The sequence below is a fragment of the Pseudorca crassidens genome, chromosome 6 (assembly GCF_039906515.1).
Source record: "Pseudorca crassidens isolate mPseCra1 chromosome 6, mPseCra1.hap1, whole genome shotgun sequence".
Taxonomy (NCBI): Eukaryota; Metazoa; Chordata; class Mammalia; order Artiodactyla; family Delphinidae; genus Pseudorca; species Pseudorca crassidens.
The window spans coordinates 32,678,096-32,699,271 of NC_090301.1; the positions used below are offsets into that span (position 1 = coordinate 32,678,096).

Genomic DNA, 21,176 nt, shown 5'->3' on the forward strand with positions numbered 1-21,176 from the left:
ACAGAGGACATACAGAAAACAAATTCTAATCATAAGCTTGCTGGAGTGTCAGATACTATACTAGTATCTGACAAAACAGGCAAGGAATATCACCAAGGCAAGGCAAAGAATATCACCATGGATACGAAGGGACATTTCATTATCAAAAAACAGGTCATGAAGATAAGGCTTTTCAAAAAATTTGCAATAGTTTATTTTAAAGACTTTACAACTACAAGTACTTGGGATAAATATTTGGGGATAAATTAACAAAATATGTGCACAATCTATGTGCTGAAAACTATGTAACACTGGTTAAAGAAATAAACATACAAATAAACAATGAGATATATCAGATTCATGAATTGGAAGTCTCAATATTCTTAAGGTGGCAATTCTCCTCAAATGGTTCCATAGATTCAATACAATCCCAATCAAAATCCCAGCAATCTTTTTTGTAACAATACTGAAAAATGGATTCTAAAATATATATAAAAATGCAAATGATCCAGAATAATGAAAACAATTTGAAAAGGAAGAACAAAGTTGGAAGTCTTAATGACTTCAGGACTTAGTATAAAGTCACAATAATCAATACAGCGTGGTAACAGCATACAGGTAGACATGTGAAACAAAAAAGAGAATCCAGAAGTCAACCCATGTTTTATGGTCAACAGATTTTTGACAAATGTCCCAAGGTAACTCAATGGAAGAAAGAAGAGCTTTTTCAACAAATGTTGCTGTAACAATAATGAAAAACGTTATGCTAGATAGAAAATACTAACTCAAAACAGGTAACTGACCTAACAGAAGAAAACATAAGAGAATATCTTCATGACCTTGAGGTAACCAAGATTTCTTCGGTAAGGCACAAAAACCACAGATCATAAAAAAAAATTTATAAATTAGATTCCATTAATATTTAAAGCTTCTGTGTTTTAAAAGACTCAAATTAAAATGCAAATTGAATAGGATAAAATGATCTTCGTGATCAAGTGTGGAATAATTTTAGCATCAAAAACTATAACCTGGGGCTTCCCTGGTGGCGCAGTGGTTGAGAGTCTGCCTGCCGATGCAGGGGACGCGGGTTCGTGCCCCGGTCCGGAAAGATCCCACGTGCCGCGGAGCGGCTGGGCCCGTGAGCCATGGCCGCTGAGCCTGTGCGTCCGGAGCCTGTGCCCCGCAGCGGGAGAGGCCACAACAGTGAGAGGCCCGCGTACCGCAAAAAAAAAAAAAAACTATAACCTGATTGTAACATTGAATAAATAAAAGTTGAGTTCACAGTGATACACAAAAAAGAGAGAAATAAAACTTATATGCCCCACTAAAAGTAACTATTATTTGAACTCATTTTGAAAACAGATAGTAAAAGGGAAAGATTTAAGTACTTTATCCAGCCTTTTTGGGAACAGCTGTAGTTTATCCCCAGTTGATGAGGGAAAATTCTTTTTTACAGAATACAACAGCTGATAGAACTGTAAGGATAGAATTTGAAGACCACAATATTGCAACCCTCAATAAAATAACTGATCCAGGCAAGTATCATCAATGGATGCAAAATATTAGGTGAAAAAATGTTGAAAAATATGATATTCACCCTATGCCACAGTATCATTCCAAGGATATCTTGCAAAATTGCAAAAGGAAAAACATCTTTACAATTGAAAAATTTCACTATCACTAATGTGAATACTGATTAACAAAGGGTAGGAAAAACCCTTTCTCCTTCTCTATAGGAAAATGGACCAAGAATTATATTTCTGGAAATCTGACAAATGTGGACCATCAATGAGTGACAAATGAGTTACCAGGCAACATTGCTCATGGTAAAAATGGCCCTTGATCTGGACTAGGAAGACTATGATAACTATAAAATAACCTTGGGCTTCCCTGATTGCAACATGTAATTTAGGCATTTCCCTTCCCAGGATGTGGAAATTACATTCATCGGTTACTACAAGCTATACATGCCTTCTATGGGATACTGTACTTCAAAGCCAGAGTGGCTCACACACCCACCAATTTGGTTTCATACCCTCACTTACAAAACCCAAGAAAAGCCCTTGGAATGTTCTGAGCTCTCCTCCTGAAAAGAAACACCTACACTGTTCCATTGGCATGCTGGGTTTCCTACTGTGGACATGTGAGTTTGATTATCTAGCTGAAGGCAGTATCACTACTGGTGGTCAAGCAAAGTGAGCACTGCAATCATCTTCACCAAGCAATCAAACAAAGGACTATTTCGTTAGCAGACATTTGGTCCTGTCCAAAATGTCCATAAGATATTTGGTCCATGCCAAAAAGTCCTTGACATTTGGTCCTACCCAAAATCATGTGGCATGAACCAAATATGCTCATTTGGATAGGAGCAAATTTCAAGGACCTTTTGGCATAGCCAAGTGTCTTATGGACATTTTGGACAGGACCAAATATCAAGGATATTTTGGCGTGGACCAAATGTCATATATATTTTGGACAGGACCAACTGCCCTTCCAGGGACTATTTGTCTTATTTTATTTCTAAGAAAGAAAAAAAAAAGGAGTGACAGAATTAAAGCAAATATGGCAAAACGGCAAAATGTTAAGATCTGACCAATTTGAGTAGGAAACACAAGGTGTTCCTTTTATATTCAGCAAAATTTTCTACATTCTTAAAATATGGCAAAATCATTTCTTTAAAGAAAGAAAGCTAGAGTCCATATAGGTCATACAAACGGGGACCAATTCTCTCAAATTTATTTTCCATAAAAATTCTAAAGTTTTAAGATATACTACCGTCATTAAAACATTCAGCTCTTCTCAAAAGAAAAACACTTTGAGAACAATGAATTAAATAAAACCAAGAAGAATAATCACAACAAAACATGAATCAAGTACTCCAGTAATAGTTTCTTAGAATCTTTATCTTGTAAAAACACAAAGCTGAATCAAGGTCAGAATCAGAATAAGGAACAATCAAAGTAACATCAGAATCAAAGCAAGAGAAATTAGAGCTGTTACTTACGATAAAAGAAAGGGACAAACTCCACTGTGAGAGAAGCTGGTTTATATTTCTGTCTGCTCTTTTCCACAGTACTAAGGATTCGTCTATTGTTAAAAAGAAGTTAATACCAAATTACAACATGGGCAAGTAGAGAAGGCACAATTACAAAAACAATTATAAAATAAATTTAATATTTTACTTTTGATTTGTGTACTAAATAATACATCACCAGGATTGGCATAATCTTGAAAAGCAAGTCTAGCCACTAATTTAAATGCTCACCAACTGAAAGGATTTCTTCTTTCGAATTACACAAAAATTTAAAACAATTAACGGTGAAACGTAGCAGTCACATTAAGTTTCCTAACAACTGGAAATAGAAAAAGGAAATAGCCATTTAAAATTTCCAAAATGTAAAAGAACTAGTTCAGTAGTACTGCTAATTTGATACCTAAGGTAGTAGCTTATTCCTACAGTGCAACTGAAATTCATCAGAAATCAAGCTACTCTGTGCCACTTTCTGAAATTTTATCTGGACACAAAGACTCCATACCACTGGCTTCTTCTACCTGAAGGATACAGATCCAGAGGGCTGGGATTATTTTTGTTTTTAATTACAATTTCAGTAATTTTGATGGCTGAAATATTTCTACAGACTTTGGTAAGGCCAACACAAACAGCATGTGCTTTTACAAAGAACACTTCAATTCAACACAAAATGAATCTCTTAGATGGGCATGGTGGGTGTGGGGCTTAGGGAATAAAGGTTACTGTTACAATGACATATCAGCAACTGGTGGACTGTTGAAAATCCAAAAAAAAAAAAAAGACTTTTTTCCATCCCCCAAACAAGCTCTTAACACTGTTAGAAACCTAGAAAAATGGTACAGGTGAACCGGTTTGCAGTGCAGAAATAGAGGCACAGATGTAGAGAACAAACGTATGGACACCAAGGCGGGGAAGTGGCAGGGCAGGTGGTGGTGGTGGGATGAACTGGGAGAACAGGATTGACATGTATACACTAATATGTTTAAAATGGATAACTAATAAGAACCTGCTGTATAAAAAAATAAAATTAAATTTAAAAATTTAATTAATTAATAATTAATTAAAATAATGTATAAATACGCTCCAAAATCTTTTTGCTCTCACTAAAAAAAAAGGTAGTAAAATCATGCCTTTACAGAGAGCAAGTGATTTAATAAACTTTGTTAAATCTTAAAACAACAACAACAACAAAAAAACACTGTTAGAGCCAACAAAAATGGAAAATGTTTGGAGAACAGCCACATAGAAATTCCATACATTTAAATACAATCTACTGATAAAGCACTGGATTAAGATGCCTTCTTCTCAACAATTTGAACAATATTCAATTAAGGAATTGAAATTATTTTCTTTATAATTATTACAATTGTTCCTTATAATTATATAGAAAGAAAAGCCAGTTGATCATAGAATAAGCTGAACAGGATAGGCACAGCTGGACTTAGTACTGACACACTAAAGAGTTCTAAGATCCAGATCTAATATCCAGATTCACTAGAAATCATATCAGATACCATTTGCTACTGCACTGCTTTCCAAATCTATGCCTATTTCCATTGCGTAGAGGGCTTAAGAATTATCATACTTCTGTATTTATTTTAATTTCAAATATAACATCTTAGAACATTACTGGATCTTCCTATTTAAGATCATTATCAAAACTGTTTATGTGTTTCTAACAATACAAATATTACTAGAGTTTCAAATAAAAAACTGAGTCATGCCTTAAAAAAATTAGTCATGTTGTAGAAAAAGTAATTTTAAAAGGATGAAATCTGATTTAGCTTTCAGTTAGGTTTTTCCACGTAATTATTTACATTTTGCACATTTATTATAAATTATGATATTAACTAATACATTGGATATATCCTATCCAAAAATCCTGTGCTACAAACAAAAATAAAGATTCTCATTTGATTAACATAATGAAAATGTACCCCTGCAATTTGTGATTAATGACTCATTCTAAGGGCTCTGTATTAGATGCAACATATGAACATAATTTCCATTATAATTATGCTAAAATTTAATAAGCTAAATTAAAGAGGTGAAAACTATTATACATAACACAAATATTAAAGCATAAGTAGTTTGTACTGCATGTTTTCAATAGGATAAGACAAAACAGCTAATAATGTACCATTTTTAGAACATAGTATATTTGGTTGCTCTATTATTAGCTGATATTTGGGCCAAGCGTTTAGCACCTAGTTGATGCCAATACATATCAACAGGTTGCTGAGAGGGATGCAAAATGTTTGCTTGCATCTCAGTTTTCTAAGTTTATGTCCCCTGGTCAATTTTTCTGTGCTTTTGTGTGTGTGTGTGTGTGTGTGTGTGTGTGTGTGTGCGCGTGTTTTCCCATCATACCTAGAACATAACTACTTTTCTTAATTTTTGAACTTTTTATCTGGAAATAAGTTCAAGCTCTTACAAAAGCTGCAAGAATAAATATAGTACAAAAAACTTCAAGTATAGTCTACCCAGGTTCACTGTTAAAACTTTATCCTAAATGCTTTATAATTTTCTCACTTCCCCCTGAAAAAAATATATATGCACATATATCTATATATGAGATATATATTTATATATACACATATTCAGACCTATAATATTTTTCAGAACATTTAAGGGAAAATTATGAATATTATAGCCTTTTACCTCTAAATACTTTAGTGAATAATTCCTAGGAATACTGTCTTACATAACACTACAGTACAGTTGTAAATTTCAATACGCTTAACATTAATGTAATACATTTATGTAATCTACCATTCATAATCCAGTATGTCAAATGACCTAATCATGTCCTATAGCATTCCCACCTTCCCACCCCTAAGTATAGTCTCCTGTCCAGGGTCAGGTATTACATTTGGCTGTCACATCTCTTCAGCATCCTTTAATCTGAAACATTTCCACAGCCTTTCTTTATGACACTTTTAAAGAATACTGTCTCCTAACCCCTCCTTTTACTCATTAAAATGTTGTTCATCTGGAGTTTGCTTGATGTTTCCATACACTTAAGATTCAGATTATGCATTCTTGGCTGGAATATTATACAAGCAATGATGGGTCCTTCTTAGAGTATCACAGTTGTAAGCACAGGATGTCCACCTGCTTCTCAATGGTGATGTTAATTTTGATCATCCAGTCAATGTACTACCCAGTACTGTACAAAATAACTACTAACTTTTCCTTTGCAACAAATAAGTAATCTGTGGAGAAACATTTTAAAACCATGCAAAAGCCATGTTCGTTATCAACACCTGCCCCTAGACTTAGCATCCTGAACCATATCTTTCCTATGATGTGTGCAAAATGCTGATTTTTTCCCAACACCAGCAGCCCCTGTACATTACTAATTGGCATTTGGCCTTCTAACGTAAGCAAGAGCCCTCTCTTCCCCCCTATCTCTCTCCCCCTCTCTGTCTCTCTCTCAATCTTTATCAATCACTGGTATGGACTCATGACTCCCTTTTTCCCCCCAATGGTTTATAATTCTTTAATGAATTATTTTTGTGTATATATTGTCCCAGATTTAGCCAGTAGGAGCCCGAAGACAAAACTTAATGTAAATTATTTTTCTCGGGACTTCCCTGGTGGTCCAGTGGTAAAGAATCTGCCTTACAACACAGGGGACGCAGGTTCAATCCCTGGTCAGGGAACTAAGATCCCACATGCCACAGGGCAACTAAGCCCGTGCACCACAACTACTGAGCTTGCATGCCTCAACTAGAGCCCATGTGCCGCAAACCACAGGGCCTACACACTCTGGAACCCAACACCACAACTACAGAGCCCTCACACCCTGGAGCCTGCACGCCACAACTAGAGAGAAGCCTGCGTGCCGAAACGAAGGATGCCGCATGCCTCAATGAAGATCCCACGTGCCGACCCAACACAGCCAAAAAAAAAAAGGTGAAATAATGTTTTTTAAAAAAACTATTTTAGTCTGTGGGCAGACAATGAGTCCTACTGAACTTACACTAGGCACAAAGTAGGAAGTCAATAAATATATTGTTTGTTTTTGTTTTTTGGCTGCCATGAGGCATGCGGGATCTTAGTTCCCTGACCAGGGATCGAACCCATGTCCCCTGCAATGGAAGCGTGGAGTCTTAACCACTGGATCACCAGGGAAGTCCCAATAAATATATTTTTAAATAAATGCTTGAATGAATAAGTCATTTTCAGGAAAGATTTCTTTCCCTATTTTAGTTCCATTTGAAGAAATCTTTCTAAATATGACGGATTCTACAAATAAAATCAAAATTGGGCTAATAGATTAATCAAATCTATTAATTAAATCAAATTACACATGAAGATACGAAAAACATCCATATATTTCATCAAATAAGAAATATAATTTTCAATGGCTTTGTATTTGGAATTATGTTAATTTTAATTAAATCTGTTCTAATCTGTTTTAGCTGTATTGGTAAGCAACAAGCACAAACAATAAGAAAATATATACATTCCAAATTTCCATTTAACTTCAGAATCATATTAATATATAAAGTCTAAGTTATTGTTATAGTTCCCCTGTACAGGTCTTCCATGAGCTATACAGATTTCTCCTAATTACATGATTTATCTCCACTATGTTTCATTTTTCTATCAAAGTCAAAGAAAACCAAGTCTCACTCTCTGCTTTTACCATTTACCTCAGAAGTAGTTCATACTATTCCTGGCAAAATTGTCACGCCTATTAAAAATAATACCTGGACAGCTTCCAGCACAATTTCTGGTATATATACTGCACTCATGAAATGCCACCACTGATCATCTACTCTTAGTTCTCCTTCTTGTTGTCATCTTACACTATAACTCTTTCTATATCATGTTATAATGTTTAAATGTCTTCTTGTTTTTGGCTCTCAAAACTTGTTTTGGGGGCTTTCCTGGTGGCGGAGTGGTTAAGAATCCGCCTGCCAATGCAGGCGACACGGGTTCGAGCCCTGGTCCGGTTAGATCCCATATGCCGCGGAGCAACTGAGCCCGTGCGCCACAACTACTCAACTACTGAAGCCCGCGTGCCTAGAGACCATGCTCCGCAACAAGAGAAGCCACCACAATGAGAAGCCCGTGCACCGCAGCAAAGAGTAGCCCCCGGGTTTCCCTGGTGGCGCAATGGTTGAGAGTCCGCCTGCCGATGTAGGCGACACGGGTTCGTGTCCCGGTCCGGGAAGATCCCACATGCCGCGGAGCGACTGGGCCCATGAGCCATGGCCGCTGAGCCTGCGCATCCAGAGCCTGTGCTCCGCAACGGGAGAGGCCACAACAGTGAGAGGCCCGCGTACCGCAAAAAAAAAAAAAAAAAAGAGTAGCCCCCACTCTCAGCAACTAGAGAAAGTCCGCGTGCAGCAACAAAGACCCAACACAGCCAGAAATGAAATAAATAAATTTAAAAACAAAACTTGTTTTTGTTTTCAATTACTAATTTTATTTAGTCTGTTTTAATTTGTTCTCGGGTCTACCTTTTCATGTCTTCTCTTTCTCCCACCTTTAAATTCATTTTGCTCTTAAGGATTCCTCTAAAAGCCTCTTCTGTCATTTCCAGACTCCTCTCCTTATGTTCCTCCTTCTATATGTCTTCCTGTCTATAAATAAAAATTCTTTGTCACTGTTTCAAAACTTAAAAAACGTTACCTTAGATTTGCCATTGCTGACAAGGCTAAGGTGGGGGATGGGGAAGTAGCAATAGTGGGAGGAAGAGATATAATTTCCTTAAGAAATCTTGGCATAAATGTCAAAATTGGGGGAACATTGATTAGTTGAGAACCAAAGTGCTAAATGTGTAGAAAGGCTACAAATGGAGCACTATTATGTGCTCCTCTCTTTGAATCTTTAGAGAGTTATGAGCAGTACATAGGCAGAGGGAAAAGGCAGTGACAGTGCTGTCTGCCAACTATTTCCACGTCTACTCCTTTTAGTCACAGGGTAGAACTAACTTCCACCTTGGTCTCCCTTCTTCTTCTGGTCGCACTGTGGTAGATGGGAGCATGTAACTAGTCTTGGCCAACGAGTTCTGAATGAAAGTGAAACATGTCATATGTCATGACCAGACAAGAGCATTAAAACTGCCAATGTGAGACATTTCAGAGCTTTCTTTTCTCTTTCACATGGTAACTAGCACAGCCTTAGATGCTTGCTGTTCTGTCAGTTTAGGATCTTGAGTGACTATGATGAGTAGAGGCTCCCTGCCAACCATGGTAGACAGAGAACAGGAACAAGAAGTAAACCTTTGTTATTCTAACCCCTTGTTTGTTACTGCAGCTTATCCTGACGGATAAATCTTTGCCAAGAAAAATGCAAAGCACTTTCTCACTGGAAAAAGAGACATATTAAAGTTCAATAGAAAAGGAAGTAATCAGAAGGTCACTAGTACCTTCCCATTAATAAACAATCAAGAAAAGTATTAGAACGATGTGATGGTTAATTTCATGTGTCAATTTGGGGGGTGTTTTGGGATGAGATTAACACTTAAATTGGTGAACACTGGGTAACGGAACTGCCCTCCAGAAAGTGCCTCAACTAATTAGTTGAAAGCCTGAGCGGAACAAAAAGACTGGCATCTCCAAGCAAGGGGGAATTCTCCAGAAGAGTGCCCTCTGACTTCATCTGCACCATCAGTTCTGGTCTCCAGCCTGACTGCTTTTGAACTAGGACTGGAACTGGAACACTGGCTCTACAGCCTTCAAAGTCTAACTGCACCACTGGCTTCCCTGGGTGGCAAGGCTGCCAGGCCACATCGCAGATTTGGACTTGCCAGCCTCTATAATCATGTGAGGCAATCGCTTACAATGAAGTTCTTCACACACACACACACACACACACACACACACACACACACACGGCCTGCTAGTTTTGTTTCTGTGGAGAACTCTGACTAAAGACTACAACTTTCGGGCTTCCCTGGTGGCGCAGTGGTTGAGAGTCCACCTGCCAATGCAGGGGACATGGGTACGTGCCCCGGTCTGGGAAGATCCCACATGCCGCAGAGCGGCTGGGCCCGTGAGCCGTGGCCACTGAGCCTGCGCGTCCGGAGCCTGTGCTCCGCAGTGGGAGAGGCCACAACAGTGAGAGGCCCGCGTACCGCAAAAAAAAAAAAAAAGACTACAACTTTCAACACATAAAGGAAAGCAAATGTATAAATAAGCAGATAGAATTGTTATATTTAATAGCTGGAGTATTTGTTCCTATTAATTCTATTAGACACTTCTTGCTTTACCTAAAGGATGTGTTATTTCAATAAAATATTACTATATAGAACATATAAAGTATTACCCCATAGTCTAATTACCCCATAGTCTACATACATGTTCTCTCAGTTACCAATCCTTCACCATTATCTAATGGTGGCTATTCAAAGTGAGGGTATCCTACCCTAAATATTCTGAAAAGCCTATTAAAAAAATCAAACATTCTAGTAACTGAAATGTTGCAGGAAGTAGGAATTGTTTATAAGTGGGTCAGGTTACACTGAAAATGAAAAAATCCTGAGATTTAAAGTACAGCAGATTAGGGAGACCTAAAAAAGAGATCTGATTGTGGGTGATAACACAACTCTTCCTATTCTTTGCCCACAGATAAGAAAGATACATGAGTTTTTAAACTCTTCCCTTTGAGCTGTGTACTGGTAATTATGCCATTGTCACTAAGCTACAAATCCATCATCTTACATGCCATCTGCTTTGTGATGCTGGAACAGTCATTCTACAAACTGTATTTCCTTTCCTCCAGCTACCTCACTCTTGGGTTCATCAATAGTGGGTACTAAACGGAGCCTGGAACGTTGAAAGAGTGAAAGGGGGACTGATGCCTTATTCCTTATTTTTTTACTGGCCAACAGTTCTTAACTATGGCATTCACAGTTGGTTTCTTTCTTCAGCTTATTTTTGGCAACACCAGAACCAGCCTCTTCACGGCTGCTCAGTGATAGCAGCACTGGCTTAGGACTCTTTCCTCAGAAGTCTCAGACCAGGCACTGCAGGACCTCTTCTCCAAAACTTCTAGTTTCTGATAACTCTAATCACTTCCCTTTGTTCCCACAGAACCAGGGAAGTAGCTGCTTCCTGAAGTTACTATCTCTGTATTACATCACTGTCCCCCTTTTGTTTTTTGAGTTCTCTAATACCTATTTAACAATCTCCTTGCATTACAGTCTCTCTTTTTAAACACTGGTTTCTGACTGACACAAGCTCCACAATTAAAAATAAAAACACAAAATACTGTTAAAATTCTTTTTCAAATCATGAAATATGCTTTAAAAAAAGATAAAGTTCCTTGAAAAATATGTACACTCTACTTGATGCTACTGTGCTCTGAGATTTTACCATCAGATTATTAGCATTCAATTGCATTACAAAATAAAAGTTCAGGGTAAATTTATTATCTAGAAGTGGCGTTTATCACTAATTCATTACCTCCAATGTAGTTCTCTACCTCAGAGATAAGGATGGGGTCTTAGACACATCTTACCAACTGCTTTCATAGAGAATGAGACCTGCTTTGAAGAATTGTATATATTATGATATTTAGGTTTTAAATGAACATTATGATTTATAAGACATACCCTGAAATTCTATGCCTCCAATTCCGATATGGGTCATATAAACTTTCACAAAATGCCAATGCATGGATCACAAATTCTTCGATAGATGTCTGATCTGCCAATTCCTTCTCTTTTTTTTTGCTTTTTAACTGAGAATTTAAACATAAAATTATATGTACTTAAAAATGTTAAGCTGTATAACATACTGACCAACATCATTAAAAGACTACATGTTTCATTCATCTAATAATAATAACTCATTTTTATTCAAATAAGCCTAAGTTCCATTTGAGTGTGTAAAGGGTCAGTTAATCATATGGGTTGGATATAACCTCTCAAATTTTAAGTATTTCCTAGGAAGGATTTCAAATGGATAGACAAACGTCTTTCCAAAAAAGATGATGCTTTCAATAAGAGGGTTATTTGATGAATAAATAATAAATACATAAAATGGCAAACTGTGTCATTTAAAATAGCCATTTATAAAACACTTCAACTTTTAAATTAAAATAACAAAATGTATTAATAATTGCTTGTCTACTTTCAGATAATTGCATAAGATGCCTGAAATATATAAGTACCCACTGATAATTTTAATGATCTTCTCAATTATTACCTCCTCTGAAAACATTTAACTTTACTATGATATTTTAAAAAATAAAAACTAGTTACTCTCAGTAAAACAAAAAGGAATATATTAATTCACACCTACTTGTTGAATATAGAGTGTTGTCATAGTGATAACATGATTGATATATGAGCAAGTCCCAATTTCTTCTACGTTAGATAGATTTCTGTGAGGAAAAAAAAGAATAGCCATATATTTATTATATATGAATAATGAGAAAAATGTATGCTCATGAATTCAGGTTGGTTTTCGGAACACATGTTGGCAAATAAAATACAAAAAACAGTCATTAAAACTTAAAATCAATATGGTTATATAACTGCTTTCCCACTGAGAATGCAAAACACACCTCAAGCACCATTTAACTACTATAAACAGAGAACATTTAAGAAAGACATGCCAATTAGCATTTGTTTATTATAAAAAATTGGAAAATATCACAAAGTAGAAATAGAAAAGAAAAAGTCACTAATATTCTTACAACCCCAACGTTAGCAACTATATACATTTTGGATTATTTCTTTCCAGGTTTGTTGTTATTTTCCTATGTACTTTTTAAGCTTGGTTTTTTGTACATATCGTTGTCTTTATAACTCATGTAGTGCAGTTTTATAGTTATCATCTTGCTTTCTGAAATTATAGTTCCCCTTTTAGACTCATAATATATCTCCTCATCTATATTAAAAAGCCTTGAGAGAAGGGTGGGCATCTATACATACTCCAAGAGGGCACAGTGCATGCCTTGTTTAAAGCAGTGTGTCAACAAGTGCCTGGTGTTTAATTAAAATATGGCCCTCATTTTTGTTCCATTTTTAATAAGACTGAGGTATGACACGTAAAATGCTAACATGTACTCTTACTAATATCACCAGTCTTTTTCTTGGCATACTAAAAAAAATTCTGTTAAGACAAAAAACTCTATTGTGCTCTGAGACATTGTGACCTTGAAAAATACTTTATATCTTAAAATCCAGTAAATGCTAAAGGAACAGGAAAAATTAACTAAATTAATGAACTTAGTGTAAGAAGTCAGAATGGCATGACATCTTTGAGAAAGCAAAGAGTAAAGGCAGAGGTAAAATTCAAAGCCCCTGTGGAGGATTCTGGGAAAATAGCCAAGTGGGAAGAACCAGGAATCTGTCTCCCAACCTAGAAAACAGTTACACTGTCAAAATCAGTTTGATGTAACTATTTTGGAACCCTTGAGTCTCTGTTGAAGGCTGGCAACTTCTATGGGAAAATCTGGATGATAAATTGCAATTAATGTCCTAAATTCTGCTCAATTTCAGCTATTAGCCCAGTAGCACCTATCAATCTGCCACCCCCAGACATGTGGTAAGCAGCTGTGCACATAGTCCAGGAGCAGCTTGCTAACAGCTTGAAGAAACCAACGTAGGCAAAAAGGACCCTGTCCTCAACATATTGGAGATCGTGCTCTGATCACTGATTGCTCCTTCTGATTATAGAGGTGCAGACAAAGAGGCAGGCAGGCACTGATATTGCACATCCCCACCACTTGTTACAAGCCTCTCCCCCTCTGGCTGAAGTAATTTCCAGGGGACTTAAAGGCCATTTCCCTTTCCCCCTTCATCTTTTTGTTTTTTCCCCTTTTGGGAGCCAGATGTTAAAGACTAGGACATTCAAAAATAACAGCATAAATGGGGAAAATTAGAGAGTGACCACACATGCTGAGGGAAAGGGTCAGAGTAGATCTGAGCAGACCTTATGTTTACAACTCAGGTTGATCCTCAGCACAGAGACAATCTGTAAGGATCAAAAAATAAAACAAATAAACAAAAATAACAAAAAAAAGCAGCAAACCCCAGGAAAGGGGGTAAATCTGATTTTCAGAGTTACCACATTCTTAGATTCAAATGTCCAGTATTCAATTAAAAACAAAAATCAGAAGGCATACAAAGAAATAGGGGAATATGGCCCAGTCAAAAAAAAAAACAGAGATCAACAGAAACTCCCTGAAAAAGATCTATTAGACAAAGACTTCAAAATAACTGTCTTCAAGATGCTCAAAGTATCAATACTAAAGGAAGATGTGGAGAAAGTCAAGAAATTAATGGGTAAACAAAATGGAAATATCAGTAAGGAGATTAAAAAAAAACTAAAAAGAAACCAGAAACAAGTTCTGGAACTATAATCACTATAATGAAAAATTCACTAGAGGAATTCAACGGTAGATCTGAGCTGGCAGAGGAAAGAATCAGTGAACTTGAAGATAGCACAATGGACATTATCAAGTCTGAACAACACAAAGAAAAAAGATTGAGTCTAAGAAAAAGAAGAGAAAGAAAAAGGGAAAGAGAGAATACTTAAAGAAATTATTGCTGATAATTTCCCAAATTTGATGAAGGACATGAATATGAACAGCCAAGAAGCTCAACGAACTCCAAATAAGGTGAACTCAAAGACACCCACACTGAGACACACGTTATAATCAAACTTTCAAAAGACAGACAGACTATTTGAAAATAGGAAGAGAGAAGCAAATCATCACATATAAGGGATCTTCAATACAATTATCAGCAGATTTCTTCTAAGAAACTTAGGCCAGAAGATAGTGAGAGGATACACTGAGAGTGCTAAAAGAAAAATAGCTGTCAACCAACAATCCTGTATCTGGCAAACTATCCTTCAAAAGTGAGGGAGAAATAAAGACATTCCCAGGAAACAAAAGGTAATGGAGTCTGTGATCACTCGCTCTACCCTACAAAAAATGCTAAACACTGTCCTGCAGGGTGAGAGGTAAGGACACTATCCAGCAACTCAAAGCTGCATGGAAAACTAAGATCTCAATGAAGGTAAATAAATGGGCAATTATAAAAGCTAGTATTATTGAAACAGTGATTTGTAACTGTATTCTTTGTTTTTATATAATTTAAGAGATTATATTTATTTATTTATTTATTTATTTATTTATTTATTTATTTTTTTGTCACATACAACAATTTATTTAATAGGTAAAAAATTCACAACTCAAAAATCAAAACAATGTGAAAAGGTATGTTATGAAAGTCTTGTCTCCACCTGTTTCCCAGTCTACTTAAGTTCCCCAAGTCATAAATTTCTTATGTATATTTTCAGTGATTTATTATAAATTTTTATTTCATATTTTCCCTCTGCCTTTCATAGAAGGTGACATACTATTCATAACTTTCATTCTGATTTTTTTCCCCTCAGAAAGGAAACTTGATCTTCCTATATCATGAACTGACATTTAAATTTTAGACAATAAGAATTTTTACTGGCAACTGATAGAAAAGTGCGTGGTGAGGACCATGCTGCACAGGTGTAAGAGATTATATTTAAAGAAATAAAATTGTTCAGGTAAAAACTAGTATTACTGTAAATTTGGTTTGTAATTCCAAATCTTGTTTTATACATAATTTGAGACTAATGCATCTAAAATAACTATTAGCTTATGTTTGGGGGCAAACATTGTGTAAATGTAATTTTGTGACATCAGCAACCAAAAGGAGTAGGGACAGAGCCATAAAAGAGCAGAGTTTTTGTATGTTATTGATATTAAAGTGGTATAAATTCAAATTAGAATGTTATAACTTTAGAATGTTAAATGTAACACCAATGGTAGCCACAAAGAAAATATCTACAGAATGTATACAAAAGAGTATGATAAAGGGGACATCCCTGGTGGTCCAGTGGCTAAGACTCTGTGCTCCCAATGCAGGGGGCCTGGGTTCAATCCCTGGTCAGGGAACTAGAACCCGCATGCTGCAACTAAAATATCCTGCATGCTGCAACTAAGACCCGGTAGAGCCAAATAAATAAATAAACAAATATTACAAAATAAATAAATAATGAAATGCTCGTTATAAAAAAAGAATATGATAAAGGAATTTAAATCACCACAATGAGAAGCCCATGCACTGCTACGAAGCACAGCCCCCGCTCGCCACAACTAGAGAAAGCCCATGGGCAGCAACGGAGACCCAAAACAGCCAAAAAATAAATAAATTTAAAAAAAAACAAACTTCTGTTTTAAGGCATAAAGAAAACAAATAGAACAGTAAAAGAAGTAAATTCCTCCTTAGGAGTAATTACTTTCAATGTAAATGGATTAAAGTTTCCATTCAAAAGACACGAGACTGAATGGTGTTGATGAATGAGTGCTAGGGCAGGAATAAAGATGCAGACATTGAGAATGGACTTGAGGACACAGGGCAGGAAGTGGAGACTGGGACATAGTGACAGAGTAGCACTGACATATATACACTACCAAATGTAAAACAGCTAGTGGGAAGTAGCTACATAGCACAGGGAGATCAGCTCGGTGCTTTGTGAAGACCTAGAGGGGTGGGATAGGTAGGGTGGGAGGAAGGCTCAAAAGGGATGGGATATGGAGATATAGGTATGCATATAGCTGATTCACTGTGTTGTACAGCAGAAACTAACACAACATTGTAAAGCAATTATACTCCAATCACGATATATTAAAAAAAAAAAGACAAAAAAAGAAAAGAGATTGGCAGAATGGATACAAACTCAGGATCCAACTATATACTGTCTACCTGATGTCCAAGGACACAAACAGGTTGAAACTGAAAGCAGAGGGAAAGATATTCCATGCAAAGAGTAACTCAAAGAGAGCAGAGGCTGACATACAAATATCAGACAAAATAGGTTACATGGAACAAAGAAGGACATCATATATTTTAAAAGGTACAGGGGGCAGAGTCAAGATGGCATACTAGGAGGACGCGGAATTCGCGTCTACACACAACTAGGGCACCTACCAGGCACCAGCGGGGGACCACAGACACCTAAAGGGATAGGAGGAACCCCCAGTGAGCGGGTAGGATGTGGGGCTTGGGAGGAGTGATGGGAGAGGAGAAGTGGAGGCGGGATGGGCCTGATGCCCCTGAGGGGCAGCTGGGGGAGGGGAAGGGATCCCACACCCGAAGTGGGAAACTGGGGAACCACTGGGAGGGCAGAGGATCAAAAGGGAGCATGGCCAGGTTTCTCCTGCCCACTTGGGCCCCCAGGAACCTGCTGAGATCCCAGGCCTGATCCTCTGTCCACCAAGGCCCCTTCCAGATGCATGGGTCCTGAGGGAGTGGGAAGGAGGGAAGGGGGAGCAAAAGTAAAGGCTGGACCTCCGGGACTGGCACCCCTGAGGGGTGGATGGAGGAGGGGAGGAGTTCCTACACCCAGTGGGACCCACCCACGGTTAGGGGTCCAGCAGCAATGGGGGAGACCCTGGGGGAGATGGTGGGGAAGGGGGCATGAAGGAATGGAAGGGAATGCAGTCTGTGCCTTCCCTGCCCACTTAGGTACCAGGAAGCCTGTTAGGCCCAGGCCTAATCCTCTGCCCTCAGAGCCTCTCTCCTGCCACGCAGAACCCAAGCTCCGCCCCTACACCCCAACCCAGGGCCCTACCTGTACACTCAGAGAACGCCCTCTGAGACCCCATCCGATGCACTGGGCCTAAACCCCACCCACACACCCTCACTCAGGGCCCTACCTCCAAACTCCCTAACTCCACACTCCAGAGGCCCTCCTTTCCATGTGCTGCCTCTCCACTTCCACACAGGTCCTAAGCAGAGGCCCCACCCTATGCTTGAACATCACTCTGTCAAGGCCTTACCCCCAGGGCGTTTCCAGCTGCGTGGGTCCTAAGCTTAGGAGCTGCCCCATGCTCAAAACTCATCCTCCCACCTGACTAGGTCCCGCTCCACCCTAAACCCAGCCCCTGCGTAAATTCCACCCCTGCCTAAACTTTGCCCCCTACAGCCAAGGTTTTTTTTTTTTTTTTTTCTTTTTTCCTCTTTTAGACTGGGGTTCTGTTTTACCTTGTTGATTCATTGTTGTCGATTCTTTATATTTTTATTTTTCCTAAAAAAACTTTTATTTTTCTAGTTTTATTCTTTATACTTCATTAACATTCTCTCCTTTTGGCTTGTTCCCCCCCCCTTTTTTATTTTTCTTTTTACTGTTATGGTTTTATTTTACCCGGTTGGAGTTGTTTCAATTAATATATTTTTCATCTTTCTAATTTTATTTTGTTCTATATTCTTGCATATTGCACTGCTCCTTTTCTTCTTCCTTTTTTTTTTTTTTTTACCACACAACGAAGCTTGCAGGATCTTGGTTCCCAGGCCGGGAGTTGGGATCCTGTGGTGGGAGCTCCAAGTCCAAACCGCTGGACTAATGAGAAACTTAAACCCCAGGGAACATTCATCGGAGTGAGGCCCCCGGGAGGTCCTCATCTCAGCACCAAGACCCGGCTCTATCCAACTGCCTGCAAACTCCAGTGCTGGATGTCTCAGGCCAAACAACCAGGAAGACAGGAATACAGCACCACCCATTAAAAGAAAAAAAAAAGAAACGACAAAAAAATATGTTACAGATGAAGGAGCAAGGTAAATACTTACAAGACCAAATAAATGAAGATGAAATAGGCAACCTACCTGAAAAAGAATTCAGGGTAATGATAGTAAAGATGATCCAAAATCTCGGAAACAGAATGGAGAAAATACAAGAAACATTTAACAAGGATCTAGAAGAGCTAAAGAGCAAACAGTGATGAACAACACAGTTACTGAAATTAAAAATACTCTAGAAGGAATCAATAGCAGAATAACTGGGGCAGAAGAACAGATAAATGAGCTGGAAGATAAAATGGTAAAAATAACTGCCAGGGAGCAGAATAAAGAAAAAAGAATGAAAAGAACTGAGGACAGTCTCAGAGACCTCTGGGACAACATTAAATGCACCAACATTCAAATTATAGGGATCCCAGAAGAAGAAGAGAAAAAGAATGGGTCTGAGAAAATATTTGAAGAGATCAGAGTCGAAAACATCCCTAGCATGGGAAAGTAAACAGTCAGTCAAGTCCAGGAAGCACACAGAGTACCATACAGGAAAAACATGCTGAACCACGTATTAATCATAGAGAAACATGCCGAAACACATACTAATCAAACTATCAAAAATTAAGTATGAAGAAAAAGTACTAAAAGCAGCAGGAAAAGCAACAAATAACATACAAGGGGGAATCCCCATAAGGTTAACAGCTGATCTTTTAGCAGAAACTCAGCAAAAGAGAAGGGAATGGCAGGACATATTTAAAGTCATGAAAGGGAAAAAACCTACAAGATTACTCTACCCAGCAAGGATGTCATTAAGATTCGATGGAGAAATTAAAACCTTTAGAGATAAGCAAAGGTTAAGAGAATTCAGGACCACCAAACCAGCTTTACAACAAATGCTAAAGGATCTCTAGGCAGGAAACACAAGAGAAGGAAAAGACCTACAATAACAAACCCAAAACAATTAAGAAAATGGTCATAGGAACATACATATTGATAATTACCTTAAGTGTAAATGGATTCAGTGCTCCAACCAAAAGACATAGACTAGCTGAATGGATACAAAAACAAGACCCGTGTATATGCTGTCCACAAGAGACCCACTTCAGACCAAGGGACACATACAGACTGAAAGTGAGGGGATGGAAAAAGATATACCATGCAAATGGAAATCAAAAGAAAGCTGGAGTAGCAATTCTCATATCAGACAAAACAGACTTTAAAATAAAGACTATTACAAGAGACAAAGAAGGACACTACATAATGATCAAGGGATCAATCCAAGAAGACATAACAACTGTAAATATTTATGCACCCAACATAGGAGCACCTCAATACATAAGGCAAATGCTGACAGCCATAAAAGGGGAAATGGATGGTAACACAATAATAGTAGGGGACTTTAACACCCCACTTTCACCAATGGACAGATCATCCAAAATGAAAATAAATAAGAAAACACAAGCTTTAAATGACACATTAAATGAGACAGACTTAATTGATATTTATAGGACATTCCATCCAAAAACAACAGAATACACTTTCTTCTCAAGGGCTTATGGAACATCCTCCAGGATAGACCAGATCTTGGGTCATAAATCAAGCCTTGGTAAATTTAAGAAAACTGAAATTGTATCAAGTATCTTTTCCGACCACACGCTATGAGACTAGATATCAATTAAAGGAAAAAAACTGTAAAAAATACAAACACATGGAGGTTAAACAATATGCTACTAAATAACCAAGAGATCACTGAAGAAATCAAAGAGGAAATCAAAAAATACCTAGAAACAAAAGACAACAGAGACACGACCACCCAAAACCTATGGGATGCAGCAAAAGCAGTTCTAAGAGGGAAGTTTATAGCTATACAACCCTACCTCAAGAAACAAGAAAAATCTCAAATAAACAACCTAACCTTACACCTAAACCAATTAGAGAAAGAAGAAAAAACCCCAAAGTTAGCAGAAGGAAAGAAATCATAAAGATCAGATCAGAAATAAATGAAAAAGGAATGAAGGAAACAATAGCAAAGATCTATAAAACAAAAAGCTGGTTCTTTGAGAAGATAAACAAAATTGATAAACCATAAGCCAGACTCATCAAGAAAAAAAGGGAGGGCTTCCCTGGTGGCACAGTGGTTGAGAATCTGCCTGCCAATGCAGGGGACACGGGTTTGAACCCTGGTCTGGGAAGATCCCACATGCCGTGGAGCAACTGGGCCCATGAGCCACAACTACTGAGCCTATGCATCTGGAGCCTGTGCTCTGCAACAAGAGAGGCCATGGCAGTGACAGGCCCGCACATCGCGATGAAGAGTGGCCCCCACTCGCCGCAAAATGGATTAAAGACCTAAATGTAAGGTCAAACATTATAGAACTCTTAGAGGAAAACATGGGCAGAACACTCTATGACATAAATCACAGCAAGATCCTTTTTGACTCACCTCCTAGAGAAATGGAAATAAAAACAAAAATAAACAAATGGGACCTAATGAAACTTAAAAGCTTTTGCACAGCAAAGGAAACCATAAACAAGACAAAAAGAGAACCCTCAGAATGGGAGAAAATATTTGCAAAGGAAGCAAATGACAGAGGATAAATCTCCAAAATATACAAGCAGCTCATGAAGCTCAATATTAAAAAA

The 21,176-nt window shown here is 37.8% G+C and overlaps 1 protein-coding gene across 3 annotated transcripts in view; it reads right to left on the bottom strand.

The window, feature by feature from the left end:
- The window catches only part of NBEAL1 (neurobeachin like 1), a 176,273-nt gene that overhangs the window by 126,436 nt on the left and 28,661 nt on the right, over window positions 1-21,176 (bottom strand). For all 3 annotated transcript variants that reach the window (XM_067740941.1, XM_067740938.1, XM_067740939.1), the window contains exons 5-7: window positions 12,274-12,355; window positions 11,583-11,710; window positions 2,984-3,066 (exon numbers count right to left, since the gene is read on the bottom strand). In XM_067740941.1, the coding sequence (XP_067597042.1) occupies window positions 2,984-3,066; window positions 11,583-11,710; window positions 12,274-12,355 (293 nt within the window). The remainder of the gene's footprint in view (window positions 1-2,983; window positions 3,067-11,582; window positions 11,711-12,273; window positions 12,356-21,176) is intronic.